Source organism: Petromyzon marinus, chromosome 74 (assembly GCF_048934315.1).
Source record: "Petromyzon marinus isolate PM22_M1 ecotype Great Lakes invasive population chromosome 74, UKy_Petmar_22M1.pri1.0, whole genome shotgun sequence".
In the NCBI taxonomy this organism is placed as follows: domain Eukaryota; kingdom Metazoa; phylum Chordata; class Hyperoartia; order Petromyzontiformes; family Petromyzontidae; genus Petromyzon; species Petromyzon marinus.
The window spans coordinates 10,741,920-10,757,864 of NC_133740.1; the positions used below are offsets into that span (position 1 = coordinate 10,741,920).

Consider the following 15,945-nt stretch of genomic DNA (forward strand, 5'->3'; position numbering starts at 1 on the left):
CGGGCACAAGCCGGCGTGAGTCGGTTAAACGTTGAGTTTTATAAGGGCACCACGGGGTGACCAGCCCCTCCCCACCCAGCACCACCCCTCCCACCCCCCACCCAGCCACACCCTCCCCACCCAGCCCCTCCCCACCCAGCCCCTCCCCTCCCGCCCCCCACCCAGCCCCACCCTCCCCACCCAGCCCCTCCCCACCAAGCCCCTCCCCACCAAGCCCCTCCCCACACTCCCCACCCAGCCCCTCCCCACCCAGCCCCTCCCTCCCCTCCCCACCCAGCCCCTCCCTCCCCTCCCCACCCAGCCCCTCCCCACCCAGCCCCTCCCCACCTAGCCCCTCCCCACCCTCCCCACCCAGCCCCTCCCTCTCCTCCCCACCCAGCCCCTCCCTCCCCTCTCCACCCAGCCCCACCCCTCCCATTTTTGTATGCACGACGGACGGACGGACACAATAATCCCCCGTGGGCTGCTGGTGGTGTAACAACCAGGAGGTTCCTACACAGTATTCAGTTTGCCGTTCTTGCCAATATCAGCAGAACGGAATCTTTAAATCGAAGAGGTTGAATCAAGCCGTGAACACTTTTGTTGTGTGTGGGTTATCGAATTAAATCCCAAATGTAGCTGTCTGATCGTAGATAAAAATTGTAAAAAAAAAATCAACTTAATTAAATAATGTGAGATTAATTATAATTATATTTCATCAATATGCAGCGTATGAAAAAATAAAGTTTTTTTTTACCCTTTCTGCCAATAAAACAGCTGTTAAGATGCTCGAACGCCAAATAGAAACCTTTGGCAAGGTTATAATATTACATTTACACCTCGTATTATGTTTTTTTTTTAAATAATATTATTTTTCTCCATCCTACTGATGCTGTAGGAAGAAGAAATTCCCCCCCAGCCCCCCCCCCCCAAAAATATTATTTGGGTCTTTCGGTAAAGTCACGTCGATAGATAGGTTCAAATATCTACGTGACTTTACCGAAACACCCAAAGAATATGAATTTCTGCACTCACGAAATCTTTAATTCGAAATGTCCCACACCACCCCCATTTAATCGGCAGCCATCCACACAACAACAACAACAACCGCCATTCGCCACTAAGTGGCGGTGACGTCACCACGACGCTTGTGCCAGGCTATGTTCACCGTGAGGCCACGTGAAGTGTCGAACGCCCGCTGGCAGGAGGTCACTGGGCAGACCCAGGTGCCACGGGTCGACTGACTGAGATGACTGGCTGATGCACCACCTGTGCCCCCTACTGTGCCAACCTGCTGTGCTTTAGCCACCCGGCGCTCCGCTCGTTGTTGTGAGCGTCGCTCCTCCGCCCTCCGTTGTTGTTGGAGGGCGACTGCCTCCAACTGCCCAGTAGCAGCGTCCTTCACGAGCCTCCTCCACAGAGGCCGATCTTGACACCGCTGGTACCGGTCATCGGCAAGTCCACTCAGCTCCACGTCCTCCTGTACCACATCACTCCATCTCTTCTCTAGCCCGTGCCGCGCCCGCTTAGCCCCCTCAATCCGGCCAAACAAAAGCTGTTTCGGCATGCGGTGGCTGGGCATGCGGGCTACATGACCCAGCCATCGCAGCCTTGCCTGCCGGAGGAGCTCACCGATGGGACCCTGCCCAGATCTTTCAAGGATTTGTGAGCTCCTCACACAATCCAGTCTGGTTAAACCCAGGATGGATCGTAGGCAGGCCAGCCTAAATGTTTCTAACCGGCGAAGATGTTCCATTAGGGGGGTCCACGTTTCGCAAGCGTAGAGAAGGGAGGGAATGACCGTGGCCGAGAAGACCTGAAGCTTAGTGCGGAGCGACAGACCAGGTAGCTTCCACACAGCGTTACGCAACCGATGAAAATATATTGCCGCTCGACTGATTCGGAGTGAGACCTCTGCTGTTAAACTGGAGCCAGTCATAAGCACACTGCCCAGGTATGGGAAACTCTCCACTCTCTCCACAACTGCCCCATCACCGATTGGGAGTTGTGGGGGTGGAGTGTCCGATGGTACACACACACACACGTGCCTGCCTTATCAAGACTACGGTTTACACGGCGGCGCGCTTATCAGCACTGGGGTTTCAAAATGCTGTGGCGCGCGTGGCGTCTGTTTGAAAGGGCCCGCCATCTTGCACAGGTGGTGGTGGTGGTGGTTGTTGTGGTCTCGTTGTGGTTGGTGGTGGTTAAAGAATCGCGGCGAGAAATACAAAGGCGAGCACAGGTACGCCCCCTCCCCCACCTCTGCCGCCGCAAACGCCGAGCGGCCAGTAACAAACAGAGTCGTTGGTGAGTTCGAGCGAGGGTTGTTAGGTGGTGGTTCGTGTGATGAGATCCTGGGAAGAGCAGAGGTGGAGTTTGGTGGGTGGTGAGGTGAGTGAGTGGGTAGGTGAGCGAGTTGGTGGGTGGATAGGTGAGTCAGTTGGTAGGTGGGTAGGTGAGTCAGTTGGTGGGTGGGTAGGTGAGTCAGTTGGTGGGTGGGTAGGTGAGCGAGTTGGTGGGTGGGTAGGTGAGTCAGATGGTGGGTGGGTAGGTGAGCGGGTCGGTGGGTGGGTAGGTGAGCGAGTTGGTGGGTGGGTAGGTGAGTCAGTTGGTGGGTGGGTAGGTGAGTCAGTTGGTGGGTGGGTAGGTGGGTGGGTCTGTGGGTGGGTAGGTGAGCGGGTCTGTGGGTGGGTAGGTGAGTGAGTTGGTGGATGGGTAGGTGAGCGAGTTGGTGGGTGGGTAGGTGAGCGGGTCTGTGGGTGGGTAGGTGAGTGAGTTGGTGGGTGGGTAGGTGAGCGAGTTGGTGGGTGGGTAGGTGAGTCAGTTGGTGGGTGGGTAGGTGAGTCAGTTGGTGGGTGGGTAGGTGAGCGGGTCTGTGGGTGGGTAGGTGAGCGAGTTGGTGGGTGGGTAGATGAGTGAGTTGGTGGGTGGGTAGGTGAGCGGGTCTGTGGGTGGGTAGGTGAGCGGGTCTGTGGGTGGGTAGGTGAGTGAGTTGGTGGATGGGTAGGTGAGCGAGTTGGTGGGTGGGTAGGTGAGTCAGTTGGTGGGTGGGTAGGTGAGTCAGTTGGTGGGTGGGTAGGTGAGCGGGTCTGGGGGTGGGTAGGTGAGCGAGTTGGTGGGTGGGTAGGTGAGTCAGTTGGTGGGTGGGTAGGTGAGTCAGTTGGTGGGTGGGTAGGTGAGTCAGTTGGTGGGTGGGTAGGTGAGCGAGTTGGTGGGTGGGTAGGTGAGTCAGATGGTGGGTGGGTAGGTGAGCGGGTCGGTGGGTGGGTAGGTGAGCGAGTTGGTGGGTGGGTAGGTGAGTCAGTTGGTGGGTGGGTAGGTGGGTGGGTCTGTGGGTGGGTAGGTGAGCGGGTCTGTGGGTGGGTAGGTGAGTGAGTTGGTGGATGGGTAGGTGAGCGAGTTGGTGGGTGGGTAGGTGAGCGGGTCTGTGGGTGGGTAGGTGAGTGAGTTGGTGGGTGGGTAGGTGAGCGAGTTGGTGGGTGGGTAGGTGAGTCAGTTGGTGGGTGGGTAGGTGAGTCAGTTGGTGGGTGGGTAGGTGAGCGGGTCTGTGGGTGGGTAGGTGAGCGAGTTGGTGGGTGGGTAGATGAGTGAGTTGGTGGGTGGGTAGGTGAGCGGGTCTGTGGGTGGGTAGGTGAGCGGGTCTGTGGGTGGGTAGGTGAGTGAGTTGGTGGATGGGTAGGTGAGCGAGTTGGTGGGTGGGTAGGTGAGTCAGTTGGTGGGTGGGTAGGTGAGTCAGTTGGTGGGTGGGTAGGTGAGCGGGTCTGGGGGTGGGTAGGTGAGCGAGTTGGTGGGTGGGTAGGTGAGTCAGTTGGTGGGTGGGTAGGTGAGTCAGTTGGTGGGTAGGTAGGTGAGTCGGTGGGTAGGTGAGCGGGTCTGTGGGTGGGTAGGTGAGCGGGTCTGTGGGTGGGTAGGTGAGTGAGTTGGTGGGTGGGTAGGTGAGTGAGTTGGTGGGTGGGTAGGTGAGTTGAGTGGATGGGTGGGTAGGTGAGTGAGTGAGTGGGTTGGTGAGTTGAGTGCATGGGTTGGTAGGTGAGTGGATGGGTTGGTGAGTTGATGGGTGGGTAGGTGAGTTGATGGGTGGATAGGTGAGTCAGTAAATGGGTGGGTAGGTGAGTTGAGTTGATGGGTGGGTAGTTGAGTGGATGGGTTGGTGAGTTGATGGGTGGGTAGGTGAGTTGATGGATGGATAGGTGAGTCAGTAAATGGGTGGGTAGGTGAGTTGAGTTGATGGGTGGGTAGTTGAGTGGATGGGTTGGTGAGTTGATGGGTGGGTAGTTGAGTGGATGGGTTGGTGAGTGAGTGGATGGGTAGGTGAGTTGAGTGGATGGGTGGGTAGGTGGATGAGTGGGTAGGTGGATGAGTGGGTAGCTGGGTGGGTGGGTAGGTAGGTACCATAACTGGCAATGGTTACTCATTGTAATTTGTATACATTAATTAACACCCCCCCCCACATCGCTCAAGAAGTGCTCACAAGTGATGCCATCACATCTACCACTCTAAGGCACGCAATTTGGCTGTCCGCCTGATTAAGCTGATCGTAATTACTGGCGAAACGTCGTACTCGGCTTGTAAATGTTGTGGCTTGGCTATCCAACACTTGTCTCCTGGACTAGTATACACTACACTATACACTACACTATACACTACACTATACACTACACTACACGATACACGAGTGCTGTACTAGTATACTACACTATATACTACACAACTATACACTACACGATACACTAGTGCTGTACTAATATACTACACTATACACTACACTATACTACACTATACACTGGTGCTGTATTAGTATATACTACACTATACACTACTATACACTACACAATACACTAGTGCTGTACTCGTATATACTACACTATACACTACAATATACACTAGTGCTGTATTGGATGTTAGCGTGTTAAGTCAAAGCTATATCTTTGTATTAGTTGTCAGTATCAAAGTATCAAAAGTAACAATTCGATTTGGCACCTTTTCTGGCCTCGCAACATATACAATATCAAGGGTATGTTCACAATGCAGACACGTGATTCCTTTTGAAGGTTAAAATCTATTTACGCAACACCTGTTTCATTGTCAGAAAGGGTACAAAACCTCTTTGTTATTTTTAATATTTTTTAAAGTTTGTGGTTATTCACCTCACGCCAAATTTATGTCAGCCTGAAGCCACTAGGCCTCTGTTGTTGCGTAGAAGCCTGTTTGAAGGCCCGAGCGTGAATGGAGTTCTACATTGCGCGCACAACTAATCTATATACACGTGTATTAAAGTGGGCAAACGCGTGCATCTGTTAACCGATGTAAAGTTAGCACGCACTTTTATATTGGACCTCGAGGTAAAACATTTTATCGTATTTCGAGGGGCCAAAAAAGTTTTTTTTTAGTAAGGCCGCAATTCCGAGCCCGCTCGGGCCTTTTCAAGGCTCCAGATGTCTTATAACCAAACCCAATCTCATTACGTTTAATTCTCTCAAACTTAACACGTTGTTACAACAAAAGGTAAGGTTTTATTTGAGGCATGAATCAATGTGCAAAGGAAACGTTAGTTAAGAGGGGGGTCACAAGACTTTGGGGACAACCCCTTGTCTCTTTGATTACGGCCTTAAGGTCTCATTAGCCTAATGGGGTTAACATCTCAACACGACTATTGTTTGGTTTGCCAGAAAGGTGTACGCAAAAAAAACCTCCCTATTCTTATTTTTCACGACTTTAAAGTTTGTTGTTGTTCACCTCACGCCAAAATTTACGTCAGCTTGAAGCTACTAGGCCTCTGTTGTTGCGTAGAAGCCTGTTTGAAGGCCCGAGTGTGTACTGCGTTATACATTGCGCGCAACAATGACGCAAACAAACGTGTATTAAGCTCATCAAACGCGTGCATCTGTTAACCGACGTAAAGTTAGCACGCACTTTTATGTATTGGACCTCGAGGTAAAACATTTTATCGTCGTATTTCGAGGGGGCCAAAAAAAGTGTTTTAGTAAGGCCGCAATTCCGAGCCGACTCGGGCCTTTTCAAGGCTCCAGATGTCTTATAACCAAACCCAACCTCCTTACGTTTAATTATCTAAAACTTAACACGTTGGTACAACAAAAGGTAAGGTTTTATTCAAAGCAGGAATTAACATCTGAACGTCTTTCCGTCTTAACATCTTATCATCTGGACATCTTATGATCTTAACATCTGAACATATCTTAACATCCTAACAGAAGCTTAACATATGAACATCTGAACGCCTTATCGTCTTAACATCTTATCATCTGGACATCTTATCATCTCAACACCTTAACATCCGAAAATCTTATCTTAACAAAAGCTTAACATCTTAACACACCTCTCGCATGTTTTATTGCCAGAAAGGGGTAAAAACCTATTACTCTTTATTCGTAACTTTGATACTGGCAGAAACAATAAATCCCTTTTTTAATGCGACCCTACTGGTGTGGTTGTTCAAGCGTGCAAAACATCGCCGCTTGGGGAGAGAGACAAAGGCGGCCGGGAGTGGCGTGGGACCCGGCCACACCACCCCCCCCCTCCCCCGTAAGCTCGCCGGTCCTGGGCCGCCTCTTAGGTTGACTCAGCCTTCAACGAGTCAGTACCTGGTGCTGTGTTACAGTGTAAAAACATCGCCGCTTGGGGAGAGAGACAAAGGCGGCCGGGAGTGGCGTGGGACCCGGCCACACCACCCCCCCCCCCCCTCCCCCGTAAGCTCGCCGGTCCTGGGCCGCCTCTTAGGTTGACTCAGCCTTCAACGAGTCAGTAGCTGGTGCTGTGTTACAGTGTAAAAACATCGCCGCTTGGGGAGAGAGACAAAGGCGGCCGGGGGTGGCGTAGATCCTGTCGACCCGGCTTTAAACGAGCCGGTACTTGGCGCGGGCGTGCAAACGTCGGCACTATTGGGAGAGACAAAGGCGGCCGGGTTGTGTGCGCGGTTCCGGCCACAACAACAGCAACAACAGCAACAACAACAGCCCTCCTCACAGGCGCCGGCCCCCCCAACAACCGCGGGAGGCCGTCCCGGGCGTTGACGGCGTTGGGCGTCTTCGCCGGCAGGCGCGCGACGATGCCCGGCGCTGACGAGGCGGCGATGCTCCGCTCCGTGCTGCTGTCGCGCCGCGGTGGCGTGGAGCTGCGGCGACTGCGCGCCGAGTTCCGGGAGCTCACGGGGCGCGAGCTGCCTGGCGGCGGCGACGGACTCGAGTCGTACCTCGTGTCTCAGCCCGGCGTGGTCCGTCTGGAGCGAAGGAGCGACGGCACGGTGAGGAGGCGGAGGAGGGCGGCGCTCGCCGCAGACGAGGTGGTGGTGGCGGCGGTGGTGGTGTTGGCGGTGGTGGTGGTGTTGGCGGTGGTGGTGTTGGCGGTGGTGGCGGCGGCGGTGGTGGTGTTGGCGGTGGTGGTGTTGGCGGCGGTGGTGTTGGCAGCGGCGGTGGTGTTGGCAGCGGTGGTGGTGTTGGCGGTGGCGGTGGTGTTGGCAGCGGTGGTGGTGGTGGTGGTGGTCTCGAAACACACAGAGACACAACGAGACCCATTGAGACCCACAGAGACCTGTAGAGACCCACAGAGAAACACAGAGACCTGTAGAGACCCACAGAGAAACACAGAGACCTGTAGAGACCCACAGAGACCTGTAGAGACCCACAGAGACACAGAGATCTGTAGAGACACACAGAGACCCACAGAGACACACAGAGACCTGTAGAGACCCACAGAGACACACAGAGACCTGTAGAGACCCACAAGACACACAGAGACCTGTAGAGACCCACAGAGACCCACAGAGACACACAGAGACCTGTAGAGACCCACAGGGACACACACAGACCTGTAGAGACCCACAGATACCCACAGAGACACACAGAGACCTGTAGAGACCCACAGAGACACACAGAGACCTGTAGAGACCCACAGAGACACAGAGACCTGTAGAGACCTGTATAGACCCACAGAGACACACAGAGACATGTAGAGACCCACATAGACAACAGAGACCTGTAGAGACCTGGAGAGACCCACAGAGACCTGTAGAGACACACAGAGACACACAGAGACCTGTAGAGACCCACAGAGACACACAGAGACCTGTAGGGACCCACAGAGACCTGGAGAGACCCACAGAGACCTGTAGAGACACACAGAGACACACAGAGACCTGTAGAGACCCACAGAGACACACAGAGACCTGTGGGGACCCACAGAGACCTGTAGAGACACACAGAGACCTGTAGAGACCCACAGAGACACACAGAGACATGTAGAGACCCACATAGACAACAGAGACCTGTAGAGACCCACAGAGACCTGTAGAGACCTGGAGAGACCCACAGAGACCCACAGAGACCTGTAGAGACACACAGAGACACACAGAGACCTGTAGAGACCCACAGAGACACACAGAGACCTGTGGGGACCCACAGAGACCTGTAGAGACACACAGAGACCTGTAGAGACCCACAGAGACACAGAGACCTGTAGAGACCCACAGAGACCCACAGAGACACACACAGACCTGTAGAGACCCACATAATTGTAGAGACCCACAGAGACCTGTAGAGACCCACAGAGACACAGAGACCTGTAGAGACCCACAGAGACACACACAGACCTGTAGAGACCCACAGAGACACACAGAGACAGACCCACAAAGACACACAGATACCTGTAGAGACCCACAGAGACCTGTAGAGACCCACAAAGACACACAGAGACCTGTAGAGACCTGTAGAGACCCACAGAGACCTGTAGAGACACACAGAGACACAGAGACCTGTAGAGACCCAGAGACACACAGAGACCTGTAGAGACACACAGAGACTTGTAGAGACCCACAGAAACCCACAGAGACATACAGTGAGGGAATAAAGTATTTGATCCCCTGCTGATTTTGTACGTTTGCCCACTGACATAAGAGATGATCAGTCTATAATTTTAATGGTAGGTTTATTTGAACAGTAAGAGACAGAATAACAACAAAAATATCCAGAAAAACGCATGTAAAAAATGTTATAAATTGATTTGCATTTTAATTAGGGAAATAAGTATTTGACCCCCTCTCAATCAGAAAGATTTCTGGCTCCCAGGTGTCTTTTATACAGGTAACAAGCTAAGATTAGAAGCATACTCTTAAAGGGAGTGCTCCTAATCTCAGCTTGTTACCTGTATTAAAGACACCTGTCCACAGAAGCAATCAATCAATTAGATTCCAAACTCTCCACCATGGCCAAGACCAAAGAGCTCTCCAAGGATGTCAGGGACAAGATTGTAGACCTACACAAGGCTGGAATGGGCTACAAGACCATTGCCAAGCAGCTTGGTGAGAAGGTGACAACAGTTGGTGCGATTATTCTCAAATGGAAGAAACACAAAATAACTGTCAATCTCCCTCGGCCTGGGGCTCCATGCAAGATCTCACCTCGTGGAGTTGCATGAGAACGGTGAGGAATCAGCCCAGAACTACACGGGAGGATCTTGTCAATGATCTCAAGGCAGCTGGGACCATAGTCACCAAGAAAACAATGGGTAACACACTACGCCGTGAAGGACTGAAATCTTGCAGCGCCCGCAAGGTCCTCCTGCTCAAGAACGCACATATACATGCCCGTCTGAAGTTTGCCAATGAACATCTGAATGATTCAGAGGACAACTGGGTGAAAGTGTTGTGGTCAGATGAGACCAAAATGGAGCTCTTTGGTATAAACTTAACTCGCCGTGATTGGAGGAGGAATGATGCCTATGACCCCAAGAACACCATCCCCACCGTCAAACATGGAGGTGGAAACATGCTTTGGGGGTGTTTTTCTGCTAAGGGGACAGGACAACTTCACCGGATCAAAGGGACGATGGACGGGGCCATGTACCGTCAAATCTTGGGTGAGAACCTCCTTCCTTCAGCCAGGGCATTGAAAATGGGTCGTGAATGGGCATTCCAGCATGACAATGACCCAAAACACACGGCCAAGGCAACAAAGGAGTGGCTCAAGAAGAAGCACATTAAGGTCCTGGAGTGGCCTAGCCAGTCTCCAGACCTTAATTCCATAGAAAATCTGTGGAGGGAGCTGAAGGTTCGAGTTGCCAAACGTCAGCCTCGAAACCTTAATGACTTGGAGAAGATCTGCAAAGAGGAGTGGGACAAAATCCCTCCTGAGATGTGTGCAAACCTGGTGGCCAACTTCAAGAAACATCTGATCTCTGTGATTGCCAACAAGGGTTTTGCCACCAAGTACTAAGTCATGTTTTGCAGAGGGGTCAAATACTTATTTCCCTCATTAAAATGCAAATCAATTTATACAATTTTTGACATGCGTTTTTCTGGATTTTGTTGTTATTCTGTCTCTCACTGTTCAAATAAACCTCCCATTAAAATTATAGACTGACCATTTCTTAGTCAGTGGGCAAACGTACAAAATCAGCAGGGGATCAAATACTTTTTTCCCTCACTGTAGGTGGTTGAGTAGGTAAGTGGGTGGTTGAATAGTGAGTGAGTAGTTGAGTGGGTGAGTGAGTGGTTGAGTGGGTGAGTAAGTGGGTGGTTGAGTAGGTGAGTGAGTGTGAGTGGTTGAGTAGGTGAGTGAGTGGGTGTGTAAGTAGGTGGTTGAGTAGGTAAATGAGTGGGTGAGTAAGTAGGTGGTTGAGTAGGTAAGTGGGTGGTTGAGCAGGTGAGTGAGTGTGAGTGGTTGAGTAGGTGAGTGAGTGGGTGTGTAAGTAGGTGGTTGAGTAGGTAAGTGGGTGGTTGAGTAAGTGAGTGGTTGAGTTGCTGAGTGAGTGAGTGGGTAAGTGGGTGGTTGAGTTGCTGAGTGAGTGAGTGGGTAAGTAGGTGGTTGAGTAGGTGAGTGAGCGGGTGTGTAAGTAGGTGGTTGAGTAGGTGAGTGGATGGTTGAGTAAGTGAGTGGTTGAGTGGGTGAATGGGTGTGTAAGTGGGTGGTTGAGTAGGTGAGTGAGCGGGTGTGTAAGTAGGTGATTGAGTAGGTGAGTGAGCGGGTGAGTAAGTAGGTGGTTGAGTAGGTAAGTGGTTGGTTGAATAGTGAGTGAGTGGGTGAGTAAGTGAGTGGTTTAGTAGGTGAGTGAGTGGGTGAGTAAGTTGGTGGTTGAGTAGGTGAGTGAGCGGGTGTGTAAGTAGGTGGTTGAGTAGGTGAGTGAGCGGGTGAGTAAGTAGGTGGTTGAGTAGGTAAGTGGTTGGTTGAATAGTGAGTGAGTGGGTGAGTGAGTGGTTTAGTAGGTGAGTGAGTGGGTGAGTAAGTTGGTGGTTGAGTAGGTGAGTGAGCGGGTGTGTAAGTAGGTGATTGAGTAGGTGAGTGAGCGGGTAAGTAGGTGGTTGAGTAGGTAAGTGGTTGGTTGAATAGTGAGTGAGTGGGTGAGTAAGTGAGTGGTTTAGTAGGTGAGTGAGTGGGTGAGTAAGTTGGTGGTTGAGTAGGTGAGTGAGCGGGTGTGTAAGTAGGTGATTGAGTAGGTGAGTGAGCGGGTGAGTAAGTAGGTGGTTGAGTAGGTAAGTGGTTGGTTGAATAGTGAGTGAGTGGGTGAGTAAGTGAGTGGTTGAGTAGGTGAGTGAGCGGGTGAGTAAGTTGGTGGTTGAGTAGGTGAGTGAGCGGGTGTGTAAGTAGGTGGTTGAGTAGGTGAGTGAGCGTGTGTGTAAGTAGGTGGTTGAGTCGGTAAGTGAGTGAGTGGTTGAGTGGGTGAGTGAGTGGTTGAGTGGGTGAGTGGGTGAGTGAGTGAGTGGTTGAGTCGGTGAGCGTGGTGGCTGAATAGTGAGCGGGTGACGTCGGTTCTAAATGTGGGGTGGGGAAAAAAAAAAGCGGAGGACCACGAATCAAAATCCACGTCCGGGTTGCCCATCGAACGCACGACCTCCTGTTGTACACCCGGCGCGGCGGTTAACATCCCCCCCCTTAGACCGCCGTGCCGCCCCTGCCAAATAATAAACTCGGCGCGGCGGCAGGCCGGCCGTGCGGTCGGCTCGGCGGCCCCTCCTGCGCAAGCGTCCGCGGGACGCGCCGGAGGGCCGAGCGCGTTGCCGCGGGCGACGGCCCGCGGCAACGCTGACGACACCTCGGCCGTGAGCGGCCCTCTCACACGCTCGCACACACCCGCTGGTCGGGTGAGAGATCCGACGGAGGAGGAGGAGGAGGAGGCGGTGGCAGGTGCCGGTTAGCCCCGGCTACCCACCCATAGTCCCCCCCCCCCCCCCGCCCGCCGATCCGTGCTGTGTGGCGCAGGTCGTGTGCCACGCGGTGGAGACGAAGGAGGTGGCCAGGGTCAGCCGGATGATCTCCGTCACCAGGGGCAAGACGAGCAGCCGGAGCAGGAAGTCGCTGCACGGTAGGGCGGGGCCTCCTCCTCCTCCTCCCCTCGCCACTGCCCCCTCCCCACTGCCCCCTCCCCACTGCCCCCTCGCCACTGCCCCCTCGCCACTGCCCCCTCCCCACTGCCCCCTCGCCACTGCCCCCTCCCCTCGCCACTGCCCCTGCCCCCTCCCCTCGCCACTGCCCCATGCCCTGCCCCCTCCCCTGCCCCCTCCCCTCGCCACTGCCCCCTCCCTACTGCCCCATGCCCTGCCCCCTCGCCACTGCCCCCTCCCCTGCCCCCTCCCCTCGCCACTGCCCCCTCCCCACTGCCCCATGCCCTGCCCCCCTCCCGTGCGGTCGTGGTGGCTGCAGCGAGCGCCCCGGCCAAGTCCCCTCTGGGCTGCTCCGCGCGACGGGGGGGAGCGCCGCCCCCGCCTCCTGGCGGCCTCGCGTGACCTCGAGCCACTCGCGACCTCGCCCGACCTCCTCCTCCTCCTCCTCCTCGTCGTCCGCGAGAGGGCGCGTTCCCACCGTGGTGTTCAAGACGACGGCCCTGATGGCGGCTCCGGCTCCCCCTCCTCCTCCTCCTCCTGGCCACGTGGACCTCGGCGGGGGCCGCGGCAGCGCCGCAAATCCACCCTCCCTTTCCCGGCGTCTCGGCGACAGGTGGCACGTCGTCACCGTCGCCGCTGCCATCGTCGTCGTCATTACTGTAGTCGTCGTCGCCGTCGTTGTTGTAATCGTCGTCATTATTGTAGTCATCGTTGTCATCTGCCGAACCGAGTGGACGAACGTGTCGAACGGTCGTTATTAATTCATCATCGTCGTCGTCGTCGTCGTCATCGTCATCATCGTCATCATCGTCATCGTCATCATCGTCATCATCGTTATTGTCGTCATTGTCATCGTCGTCCTCGTCATCTGCCGAACCCAAGTGGACGAACGTGTCGAATGGTCGTTATTAATTCATCATCGTCGTCGTCGTCATCATCGTCATCATCGTGATCGTCGTCATCATCGTGATCGTCGTCGTCATCGTCGTTATCGTCGTCATCGTCGTTAGTGTCGTCATCGTCATGGTCGTCATCTGCCGAACTGAGTGAACGAACGTGTCGAATGGTCGTAATTAATTCATCATCATCGTCATCATCGTCATCATCGTCATCATCGTCGTTGTCATCATCGTCATCGTTGTCGTCATCTGCCGAACCGAGTGAACGAACGTAATTAATTCGTCGTCTTCATCGTCGTCGTCGTCATCTGCTCAACGGAGTGAAACTGCAGGAGCCCGAGGTCTGCGATTGTTCTCATGCTCATTTTCACTTGTCACGCTTTAGGCACGGAGATTCTGAAGGCTTTGAGAGTCGCCACAGAGCCTTGTCCAGCCCTGGCGTTGAAGGTCAGAGTGGTGAGCGTTGGGTCTGTGGGTTATCGAGTGGTGAGCGTTGAGTCTGTGGGTCAGAGTGGTGAGCGTTGGGTCTGTGGGTTATCGAGTGGTGAGGGTTGGGTCTGTGGGTTATCGAGTGGTGAGCGTTGGGTCTGTGGGTTATCGAGTGGTGAGCGTTGAGTCTGTGGGTTATCGAGTGGTGAGCGTTGAGTCTGTGGGTTATCGAGTGGTGAGCGTTGAGTCTGTGGGTTATCGAGTGGTGAGCGTTGGGTCTGTGGGTTATCGAGTGGTGAGCGTTGAGTCTGTGGGTCAGAGTGGTGAGCGTTGAGTCTGTGGGTTATCGAGTGGTAAGTGTTGGGACTGTGGGTCAGAGTGGTGAGCGTTGAGTCTGTGGGTCAGAGTGGTGAGCGTTGAGTCTGTGGGTTATCGAGTGGTGAGCGTTGGGTCTGTGGGTTATTGAGTGGTGAGCGTTGGGTCTGTGGGTTATCGAGTGGTGAGCGTTGGGACTGTGGGTTAGAGTGGTGAGCGTTGGGTCTGTGGGTTATCGAGTGGTGAGCGTTGGCTCTGTGGGTCAGAGTGGTGAGCGTTGGGTCTGTGGGTTAGAGTGGTGAGCGTTGCGTCTGTGGGTTATCGAGTGGTGAGCGTTGAGTCTGTGGGTTATCGAGTGGTGAGCGTTGAGTCTGTGGGTCAGAGTGGTGAGCGTTGTGTCTGTGGGTTATCAAGTGGTGAGCGTTGAGTCTGTGGGTTATCGAGTGGTGAGCGTTGGGTCTGTGGTATATCGAGTGGTGAGCATTGGGTCTGTGGGTTATCGAGTGGTGAGCGTTGTGTCTGTGGGTTATCGAGTGGTGAGCGTTGGGTCTGTGGGTTATCGAGTGGTGAGCGTTGGGTCTGTGGGTCAGAGTGGTGAGCGTTGAGTCTGTGGGTTATCAAGTGGTGAACGTTGAGTCTGTGGGTCAGAGTGGTGAGCGTTGAGTCTGTGGGTTATCGAGTGGTGAGCGTTGTGTCTGTGGGTTATCGAGTGGTGAGCGTTGGGTCTGTGGGTTTTGTTGTCAACACCGAGAATCAACGTGTTTTTTTTTTCTTTCCCCGCAGTGCCCACGTTGAACTGGGGCCCTGTGAGATCCACGGAGCCAGTGATGGAGGTCAGTGTGGGCCGTGTACCCCCACCACGCTTACCGCTCCACGTGGGGTCCGCTCCTCGTCGATATTTCGGGCGAGGCCACGTTGGAGTCATCCCGGCCGAAATCCGTGTCATCGGGAACCCTCCAGCAACACGACGTAGCACTCACTCGACCGCTCGCTCGTTCCTCACCCACTCACTCGCTCGCTCGCTCGCCCACCCACTCACCCACCCACTCATCCGCTCGCTCACCCACTCGCTCACTCACCCACCCACTCGCTCGCTCACTCGCTCACCCACTCACCCACCCATTCATCCGCTCGCTCACCCACTCGCTCGCTCACTCACCCACCCACTCACCCACCCACTCACCCGCGAGCTCGCTCACCCACTCACCCACTTGCTCACCCACTCACAATCGGCGAGCGTCACTAAATGCCCAGTCACCTGTTTCGCAGCATCACACTGTGGTTTTAACCAAACAGAAATATTTCGGAGGAAGAATTTTTTTAAACTACGTAATAACAATCTTTATTCAAACCTAATACTTGGTTATGTCTGCTCCATGGTGGACCTTGCTGGAAGGAGGTGGACTCGTGAACAGGTCTACCTTGGTCCATCATGAACCTACTATCTCCCAAGTCCACTCCACATTGACCATCACCCTCCTATCTCAGAGTCCACCCTTATTGGCCTGTCGGCCTCCTGTCAACCTCCTATTTGTGGACCGTACTTTAATGTCCAGGTCCACCATGATCGACTGTCCACCTACCACCAAGGGATTGTTCACCCCCCCCCTCCTCTCCCACCGTCGGTTCTTTGCCGTTGTCCACCCTGCGCAGGTGACGTCGGCGTCGTCTGTCCCCTCCACCGTCGCTGGGCCCCGCGCTCACTCGCCCCCCAGCGTGGAGACCATCACGCTCGCCCTGCGGAGGTGGACACTCACGGGTGGCGGCGGTGGTGGCGGTGGTGGCGGTGGTGACCGTTGGTTGACACAGCCAGGTCGCCCCCAGGGAGAGGTGTCCACCCTGGGGGCACCGGAAGTGAGGCCTCCGATGAGGGCGAAGCTGTTCAGGAGTCCATCTCCTTCCTTAAGGTTTGCCGCTGTTGTCCACCATCAACCTTGCATCACCAAGTCCACCCACCTCGACCATCAACCTTGCATCTCCAAGTCCACCCAC

The 15,945-nt window shown here is 54.2% G+C and overlaps 1 protein-coding gene across 2 annotated transcripts; it reads left to right on the plus strand.

Moving 5' to 3' along the window:
• The first annotated feature begins 2,093 nt into the window (after positions 1-2,093).
• Positions 2,094-15,945, plus strand: LOC142907084 (tudor domain-containing protein 7-like). 2 transcript variants are annotated; one of them, XM_076056108.1, is made up of 7 exons: positions 2,094-2,221; positions 7,036-7,240; positions 12,189-12,291; positions 12,630-12,923; positions 13,595-13,656; positions 14,737-14,786; positions 15,607-15,933. In XM_076056108.1, exons 2-4 carry the CDS (start codon positions 7,046-7,048, stop codon positions 12,710-12,712), a joined length of 381 nt encoding a protein of 126 aa, XP_075912223.1. In that variant the 5' UTR covers positions 2,094-2,221; positions 7,036-7,045; the 3' UTR covers positions 12,713-12,923; positions 13,595-13,656; positions 14,737-14,786; positions 15,607-15,933. The 2 variants fall into 2 exon arrangements, with proteins under 2 accessions (XP_075912223.1, XP_075912224.1); XM_076056109.1 differs by lacking the exon at positions 2,094-2,221 and adding an exon at positions 4,789-4,993 and having other exon boundaries at positions 15,607-15,945.

What these genes read in the sequence shown, in the direction of transcription:
- LOC142907084 (XM_076056108.1), top strand. Translation starts at nt 7,046, where the DNA reads ATGCCCGGCGCTGACGAGGCGGCGATGCTCCGCTCCGTGCTGCTGTCG. An exon ending in AGCGAAGGAGCGACGGCACG is followed by an intron (nt 7,241 to 12,188) that starts GTGAGGAGGCGG and finishes TGTGTGGCGCAG; the next exon opens with GTCGTGTGCCACGCGGTGGA. An exon ending in GAGCAGGAAGTCGCTGCACG is followed by an intron (nt 12,292 to 12,629) that starts GTAGGGCGGGGC and finishes TGGTGGCTGCAG; the next exon opens with CGAGCGCCCCGGCCAAGTCC.